Genomic DNA, 9,303 nt, shown 5'->3' with positions numbered 1-9,303 from the left:
TGAATGAGAAGTAGCAGAATTTAATGGGAAGCTGCTTCACTTCCTAATAAAATTCACATTGTGAGGTACAACAATTTCCATTATGAAACTAAAAAAATATATTCCCAGAGTCTGACCCAAGTTCAATAATTTAAATTGATGAGGAAAACAGAATCAGGTGTTATCCAGGAAGACCTGTCCCAGTACTGCAAGCTTAGAGTTAAAAGACTGACTGGGGCAACTCAGAAGGGAGTGTGAGCTCTTCTTGGAGTTCCTCTTCTCTCCACCTTTCTCTGATGAAGCATCTTCAGGTTCTTTCGCACCTTCCCCTTCACCATGGGTGGAAGCTCTTTTCAAAGTAAATTTCTTGGGTTTCTTCAGTGAGTAGAATTCCCGCATCAAATCCTCCACCTCCCACTGCTCTTCCTTACGCTTCCTACAGCAGTGCAGGGCAGCAGGGTCGATGGGATGAGCTTCAGTGTTGAAGATGTATCCTCCAGCATTCAAGACGCATTCCCCATATGGTGTAATCACCACATCAAAGTCTGATCCATCATTGTGAATGAAGTTGTCTGGGTCAAAGAGCAGGTACAAGTATTTGATTGTTTCAGCCAAAAAGAAGGATTCCATGCGATTATCCAGCCTGTGATCCCGCAAGTCTTTGATCTACAGGAGAAGAAATACAGTGGGTTACAGTTATATTGAATTCAGTAAGCCATGAACTGAGGGGAAAAAGTAAAACCAGCAATTCATTTCAGTTAAACAGCACAGGATGGCACCAATTCACTCTGTATTTTAAACAGATGTATGCAAATACAGCAACAAGGTTCCAGATGTTTGGAATTAGCACAGTCTAGTGATAATGAACAGGAAATAGGCAAGCAGGAGAAATGCATTTCCTAACTGGGCAAGGAGGAGAAGAGGGAGGAAGCTTCCCATCATTTTCCCTACCAAAAAAGCCTGCAACATAAGGCTTTTACCTACTTCCCAATCACAAAGCTTAATTCCCAATATTTATATGGAGTTTTTTGTAAAATAGAGCTTGAAATCATCCATTGAATGATTTTAGAGAATTCACACCCTGCAGTTCTCTTGTATTTGATCAGATTTTCAAGGCACAGTGGGAAATCACAACCACACAACTGGCAGGCAGAGCCTGCACATGAGCCTTCCTGCTGGGTGGAGCACCGAGTAGCTAGAAAGATACAAGAGGCATGGGAAGCTGCTGCCCATGCCAGAATTCAGCCACTGTTCAGGATGCGAGAGAAATTACCAGAAACAAGAGCAGCCATTACCAGGTCAGCTTCAGAGAAACACAAGGTACTTGTTTAAAAACAAAATCAAAAAAGCTATCACTTGCCTCAATGGCAAAGTATCATTTCTGAGAACACGTTCTGAAAGCTGATGTTTAGCAGCCATTCAGCTGACTTAACAGTTGATTTAACACTTACAGTTGCAAATCCACAGTCCACCTTGCTGATTTTCTCTATTGACTCCACTGCATCTCTTCCCAGTTCCAAGAGTGTGGGATCTCTTGTAGCACGGTACAGATACATTGCGCTCTCAATCAGCTCTGCAAAAAACCCCAGACATTTGCAAGCATCAAGATTAGCAAGACATGGACACAGGGAAGAAGAGATATTCCTTTAACTACTTTCTAAACACTGCTTCACGATGCTGAGGTGAACAGCACAGCTTGCCTTGTGTCACCCCCGGCTCAAAGCATTTGCTTCTCCCAAGGATGTGCTACAAAGAAATTCACTGTAACCAGATTGCATCAGCTCAGGTAAGAGTGAATAATGCTCCCCTCCCACATTCAGGGAGTGGGAGGGTAGTAAAAGAGAGTAAGATTAGAACTCAGATGTCAAAGGAAGAAAAGAAAGATGCTTCTAGAAAGAATTATGAAGAAATTCAACCCCCAAAATGCAATTTTTAATACTGTAAGAAGCCTCAAACTGGGGTATCTAAAACACCACTTAGCAAGCACTGTGGAAATACTCTATATAGGCAATGTATGCACTGTGATGTGTTTATTTACTAAAGAAACTGGGATGCTATAATACATTTTGGGATGCTATAATACATTAGAAGTTAATGGTGATGAGTATTTTTGGTACAAGTGTCCAATTCAAAAACATCTTTGTTTAAAGGAGGATGAATGCCCCATCTCTGGCAGTGTTCAAGGCCAGGCTGGACAGGGCTTTGAGCAACCTGGCCTAGTGGAAGAGTCCCTACCTGTGGCAGGGGGCTGGAACTGCATGAGCTTCAAGGACCCTTCTAACACAAACCAGTCTGGGATTCTATGAATGTAGATGTCACCTGAACACTCAGCTCTAAAGGAAATTAATTATTCTAATTATTCAGATTATGTCACTGTAGTATCACAGACAACATACAATCCTATTATATACATTAACATATATATTAAATATATGTAACATTAATAATATTATATACTATATAATTATACACTATAATATATATTCTATATTATAATTATGTTATATTAATAATATGATATATATTAATTATATATATATTAAGCTGAGCTTTACTAGTACAACTAGAACTGGTTTATTTTGGGAACTTGGCAGAACTAGTGGTCTGTCCATACTCGCTTTCACTTCCTAAATATAAAGAACACAAGCAGTCACATCAGCATCTTGCATGACTTTAAAACATCCCATGTTGGACAATCTAACACTTATACATGTCAAAACCTACATTGGGAACCCAGCTCATTAACATGCCCCATTTATATAGTAACACTATGTTTTGCTTCCTCTAAATGCAGCCCTGCCTATGTAAAGAGCTTTGACTATGGAGATCACTGGTAAAACACATGCAGGAACTAAGTCAAAGCAAAACTAAGGAGGAACTTTTAGGGGGTAGGTAACATTTGATTGTACCATCAGAGCAATCCCAGCATTCTATGTTCCTTTTGATTTCACTTCTGCTTACCAGGCCTGAGTGGATATCCTTCCCTCTTGTCCACTGTGTAGCCCTGGGGAATGTTGTAGAACTCCGGCAGCCCACCAAACTGCTTCCAGACAGTGTAGTAGTTGAGGAAGGTTCTCATGGCATTATCTACATCCCCGATTAGGCTCTGAGAGAGAGGGAACAATTAGCAAAGCAACATCTGGTTTAAGAAGAAACAGCACAGGAATCAGTGCAATAACACTGCTATAGTCAAAGCAAGAGATAGTGACAGAAACGGGTTGTTCAGGTCTGAGGTGTGTAACTAATACTTGGGCATGATGTCTTGAGACTGAAGAGGAGACAGATGCTGCTTTTCTGTTGGATCACAATCCACACACCTGAAATTATAGGAAGTCTGTATGATTTTCAGTTACAGAAGGTTGTGTTTATTCAATCAACATTTCTTTTAGTCAATCACAGCATCCAGTCTATTTCAATGGGGATAAAGTCCCAGACCTTTGGTCTGATCAGAAAGCAAACCATGAACAGAAAAGGATTCATACAAATACAGCATTTATGAGGGGGTGGAAAAAGAGGTGTGATTTCCTTTTTCCTTAATTCCCACCTAGATTATGAGCCCACTGTCAGTGGAGTTTGCCACAATAAAACTACCCTCTGTCATGCTTAATGGGAGACGTGGAGACGTTTTATAGACCATAAAGTCAACATCTGCTCTTCCACAGGCTCAGACTAGGGCAGATTTCACCAGAAAGCAAACCAAACTTTTAAAGCCACACAGATGAGGGTTCTATTCAGAACTTCTGTATTAAAAACAGATGAACAAAATCACCATATGGTATTACAGCTCCTACCTGTAGGCCTGGCCAGTAGGCCTCCAGGGACTGAAACACAGGCATGGACACTGTTCCTTTATACATCTGAACCCAGAGGTACCAGTCGTCAAACTTTGTGTAATTTTTGATAGCTTTGTTATATTCTGTAGAGAAACACAGAGGGGTTGGTAACAACAACAACAAAAGTATCTCTTCTTTTAAGAGCAAGAGAAGCCCCTTTTTCACTTGAACTGACCGACTTCTCAGGATGCTCACTTTGGTTACTCTTTGTCATCACAGACTGTTCAAAATTATTGCAACAAAGGCTTCAGGACAGTCTTGAATCATAGCATCACTGAATGGTTTGGGTTGGAAAGAACCTTAAGACCATCCAGTTCCAAGCCTCCTGCCACGGGCAGGGACGCCTTATACCAGACCATGTCGCCCAAGGCCCTGTCCAGCTTGGCAATGTATCCTATTAGAATCTACATCTTTCACAGTCCCACATACAAAGTTTTTACAAGGAGCCAATCCTGGGACTCTTCACTCAGGACACAAACTACTCACCCAGAAACATGGACATCAGCTCCTCGTCCTGCAGGAGAATGGCTCCTTTGACAAGGTATTCAAAGTAGGAGTCCACTCCTGCCCCAATGCCAGCATCTTGTGCCACCCACTTGGCAGTTATCACATCGATGTGGTTGCCAACCTGGAAGAAGCAAGGGAGGACAAAAACAGGAGTTACAGTGGAAAAAAAGCTTATCTGCTAAACAATAATGCCCACACCACCACCACACAAGACACCTTTGAGCTTTCTTTACACTCTATTTCACAGATTCAATGTCCATGCCAGCTAGTATTTTCTCCATTGCAAGACACATTTATCAGTATCAGAGAAGTACAAACTGTAGAAAATGTAATTTTACTATTTCAAGCTTCCTATATGAACACTGCACTGGCCAAACCAAAGCACCATTATACTACTGTAAAAAGGCACAATTTCAACATGATGTGAGTGATCCTAATTCTGATCTTACAAGAGAGTAAAGAAGGATGAAGAGGTCCAGAAACAGAAAACAAGGATGTCAAAGGCATGAGAGCTGCCATGCTGATACTTAAATAGATCCTTCACACCTGGGACTCTTCAGCCTAGAAACAGACCCAGCTGATGGAGTATAAAATACATAATCATGACTTGCTTGGCACGAAAAAAAACAGCTACTGAGTTTCTTTCCTGAACAAGGCTTAAGAGGTATAAACCAAAACTAAATAGATGCCAAAGCAAACAGAAGGAAACACTTCTTCATACAGTATGTAATAAATCTGTTCCTCTTTACATACACAACACTAGGAGTACACATGACTTCAAAAAGCAGCTACAGAGTTAGCTGAAGAAAGACTGAACACAGAGATAACACTTCTAGCTCTGGCTAATCCTAAATCACCAAAGCTGTAGAGGCTGGCAACATCCTCCTGCACTTGCCACACTTGTATTCTCTTCTGTAGGCCATTGTCCCAGCAAGCATCAGACAGTCCTTTCATTTAATCTCTTAGAGCTGCTATTACAAAACCAGCAATACCCAGTGGGAGGCGTTGATCTGTTCTAGAGCAGAGCAATGGCATAATGCTGGGCAGAGATGTGGATGCTGCAGGTGTTCAGGAACAATGTGAAATACAAGACTTCAGCCCAGTTCTTACCACTGGTTATTTATCTAGTTCCATCTCCTCTCTCTTTATGCTTTTTTATGCTTAGAGCTGCATCCACAAAGCTACACAAAAAGGAAGCCAGCAAATTCAAAGTCCATTCTTCACTCACCAACCCAATATCTGAGCGATTCTTCCACAGTGCCTTCAAAGCCTTCCTGGCAACGTCCTCAAACACTGGATCACCAGTGAGGTGGCTTAAAGTGGCAAATTCCACTATAAATGTCCCAATTCCAGCAGTACAGGTAACTGGGGTCTCCCCAGGGTTTACACCATGCAGCAAGTTCACTGTTCCATATGGCATCCCAGTTGGGGTCTGAAAGGCTGAAACATAAGATTTGTGGTTCTCTCTTATGTCTGACACTCTCAAACATGTCACTCACATTCCACTACACACAGGCAAGAAGCAGGACTGCAGCAACTGCAGTAACTGCAAAGAATGAAATGAGAAGTAGTATGTGACTCTGGGAGAGGCAGAGGGGGCTCCCCAAGCTACCCAGAGTCCTGGGAAGGTACTCCAGATCCCTTCCAGCCCACCCAGAGCAGCAGACTGCATCCCTGCCTTTATTTCTTACAGCACAAGCAGGGTAGTCAAAATGAACTAAATCCACTGGACAGCAAAGTGCAAACACTGAGCTTGTGATTGCTGAGTGGTAGCCCCAGGTGCCCACCACACAAGGAAACACTGCCATGCTATCAGGGACACATCCCAGCAGCAGCTCATAAAGGGGTAGATAAGGCTGCATCTTGTTGTCTTTACAAGCTGCTGTTTCGCAGCCTTTATTTTTTATCCTATTTTCCCTCAACAAGCAACAAACTGATGTTTTAAGCACATATAACACTTGGCATTCATTTATCCAACTGGTATCCTGCACTTCACAATGTTCTCCCAGAAAACTAAACTTGCTTTGAGCTCAGGGAACACAGAACCGTTTATGAGTATGCTCATCAAGCAGCACCACCTTCACCTGACACACCAGTCACCTCATGAGCTACAGCACAGTGACACAGACCACAGGAGTTCTCACCTGGTAGAAGCTTGCGAGCCGCTTCCTCTGCCATCCTCAGGAGAGGCCCAGAGCATGGCCAGCCCACTTCCACCTCAGCACCAGCCTTCTTGGACAGCAAGTGAGCTGAGAGGAGGCCACCCACCACTGGAAGAAGCACAGTAACAATCACAGAGTGGTTTGGGTTAGAAAGGACCTTAAGACCATCCAGTTCCAATCCCCTACCACAAGCAGGGACACCCCACCCTAGACCATGTTGCCCAAGGCTCTGTCCAACCTGGCCTTGAACACTGCCAGGAATGGAGCATTTACCATTTCTCTGGGCAATCTGTTTCATTGTCTCACCACCCTCAGGGTAAAGAATCCCATTAAAGAAGCTGGGCAGGAGTCAAATCTGATACCCATTGTATTTATCATGATGCAGGGACAGTGTTTGGGGGAAGAAAAATGAGATGGCTCATCCTTAACAGCCAGGACACAGCCTGATTCAGCATGCCACAGAAGAGTGGTTTGCTTCTTCCTGCCTGTTTACAACAGGTAGCAGATTTATTTTTTCCATTAGTTTAGAAGCATCAGATCCTTCTTGCCCTACTACACCTGCACTGCCCTGCAGACAATCAGAGAGCTAACAGTATAATGAACATGAACCTCTAAGAGAGGAATTTAATTTCTTCCAGTTTAATACTCTGTGTAAAGTGATACAGTGTCCTGTATTACTTTACATTTTATGTAATACAATCTTAAATTCCTTGGAGGAAAGCATTCCCGACAGAGTTAGCACAGAGAAATTACACTGCTGCAAGAACTGCCTCAGCAATATTTGATAGGAGAAACACAAAAAGCAGAACTAACAGTTTTGTTCCCTGGCAGTGTCTTTTAGTTGGATGGCAACAGGGTACAAGACTTGTGATTTTCAATAAAAACAGTCAAGTTTCACTTATGACACTAAAGCAAGAAATTAACAACCTCTATTTCAAAACAGTATGGAAAACCATGATATAATTTGTGGCGTTTTAGTGGAAAAGATGTTTATTTCAGAGCTGCAGACCTGGCACCAGCATACTGAGACTGCCACGCCTGCTTCTGTTTGCACTGAGGCAGGAAGCAAAGAGCTGACGTGCAAAGGCCAAAAGGAAGTGACATCTGTTTGGGATTTTTCTGTTGGTGTACGTGTCCTCTCACACTGCATTTACAAACTCACTGTCCCCTACCTCACATGACCTCTGAGTACAGTTCAGAGGCTCCTACAGGAATACTGTGGAAAAAGGCCACCTCACCTCGAATGTTAGTTTCAAAGACAGATGCATTGACATCAATATCAAAATCCACCCCTTCCTGCAGCACACCAACGACTCGCTGGAACTCGGAAACATTTCCCAAGATCTGCAGGGAACAACACAGAACAAGGCTTAGGGCTCACAGGAAAACAAAGGTGCAAGTCAGCATTAGGGACTAATTGCTGGTTTGTCTTATTATTTTGTGAAATCATTAATTACAAAGAGTATTTAAAAAAGTGATAACCAGCCTCATCTGGCCTGTACCAGCACCAGTGTGGCAGCAGGACCAGGGCAGTGATTGTCCCCCTGTGCTGGTGATGCCGCACTTCAAATCCTGTGTTCAGCTCTGGGCCCCTCACTCCAAGAGAGACATTGAGGGGCTGGAGCGGGGCCAGAGAAGGGCACAAGAGCTGGTGCAGGGCCTGGAGCCCAAGTGTGATGGGGAATGGCTGAGGGACCTGGGGGTTCAGATGGAGAAGAGAAGGCTCAGGGGGGACCTGATCGCTCCCTACAACTGCCTGACAGGAGGATGGAGCCAGGAGGGGCTGGGCTCTGCTCCCAAGGAACAAGGGATGGGACAAGAGGAACCGGCCTCAAGCTGCCCCAGGGCAGGTTTAGATGGAGCTGAGGAACAATTCCTGCCCCAGAGGGTGCTCAGGCATTGGAACAGGCTGCCCAGGGCAGGGCTGCAGGCACCGTCCCTGGTTCACAAACCATGTAGATGAGGCCCTCAGTGCCAGTGGTGGCCTTGGCAGTGCTGGAGAACAGTTGGACTTGATGAGCTTAAAGGTCTTTTCCAACCCAGCTGATTCATTCCAAAACGCCTTCTCCACACACACTGCAGGTCTGTAGACACATCCCTGAGTCTGAAGGTGTGGGGCCCACAGTGAGGTGTGAAGGCTCCCTGGTCAATCAGTAACTGACCTGGTGCTACCGTGTAAAACACAGGTGTGAAGGAGGCTGACAGTGGCCTTGGGCGGCTGAAGGCCAGGCCGGAGCCGCGGGGCTGGGGACAGCCCGCACTCACCAGCAGCGTGTCCAGGGCGTCGATCAGCGTGAGGGAGAAGCTGTGCGAGGAGAGAGGCCCAGTGAGGCCCGGCGGCAGCGCCCAGCGGCGGGGCGCCCAGGCCCGGCCCCGTGGCGGGCGGGCGGGCGTGGGGGATGCCCCGGCCCGGCCCCTACCTGCCCCAGGTGTCCTGCCCGTCGCAGGTGAGCGGCCGCAGCTCGTCGTAGGGGAAGGCGCTCTCCAGGTAGTGCTCGTAGGCGTGGTAGAACATGGCGCGCACCCGCTCCCTGCGGCACAAGCACAGAGCGCTCAGCCCCGCTGCGGACCGGTGCCGCCCGGCCTCGCCGCCCGGCCTCGCCGCCCGGCCCCGCACTCACCGGTAGGACGCCACATCCGGCCCGCGGGCGGCCGCGCCGGGCCCCGCCGGCGGCCCCGGGAGCCGCAGCGCCCAGAGACACAGCAGGGACCCGAGCGAGCGCAGCACGGGCGCCGCCATGACGGCACCGCCGCCCACCCCGGCCCCAGCCAATGGCAGCTCTAGGGGCAGGCAGCGCATGCGCACGCCGGCGGAAGTGCCT

The 9,303-nt window shown here is 46.1% G+C and overlaps 1 protein-coding gene across 3 annotated transcripts; it reads right to left on the bottom strand.

Moving 5' to 3' along the window:
- On the bottom strand, positions 1–9,250 carry EDEM2 (ER degradation enhancing alpha-mannosidase like protein 2). 3 transcript variants are annotated; one of them, XM_065691507.1, is made up of 11 exons: positions 9,103–9,250; positions 8,902–9,012; positions 8,747–8,786; positions 7,720–7,825; positions 6,464–6,589; positions 5,548–5,759; positions 4,299–4,440; positions 3,771–3,895; positions 2,941–3,085; positions 1,431–1,552; positions 1–645 (listed from the first exon to the last, which is right to left on the bottom strand). In XM_065691507.1, the coding sequence occupies exons 1-11, from the start codon at positions 9,219–9,221 to the stop codon at positions 154–156; spliced, it is 1,740 nt and encodes a 579-aa protein (XP_065547579.1). In that variant the 5' UTR covers positions 9,222–9,250; the 3' UTR covers positions 1–153. The 3 variants fall into 3 exon arrangements, with proteins under 3 accessions (XP_065547579.1, XP_065547581.1, XP_065547580.1); XM_065691509.1 differs by lacking the exons at positions 8,747–8,786; positions 8,902–9,012; positions 9,103–9,250 and adding exons at positions 8,434–8,565; positions 8,644–8,733; XM_065691508.1 differs by lacking the exons at positions 8,747–8,786; positions 8,902–9,012; positions 9,103–9,250 and adding an exon at positions 8,434–8,730.
- Positions 9,251–9,303: the final 53 nt, after the last annotated feature.

The sequence above is a fragment of the Lathamus discolor genome, chromosome 11 (assembly GCF_037157495.1).
Source record: "Lathamus discolor isolate bLatDis1 chromosome 11, bLatDis1.hap1, whole genome shotgun sequence".
NCBI lineage: Eukaryota > Metazoa > Chordata > Aves > Psittaciformes > Psittacidae > Lathamus > Lathamus discolor.
This window is presented reverse-complemented; position numbering and strand designations above follow the sequence as displayed.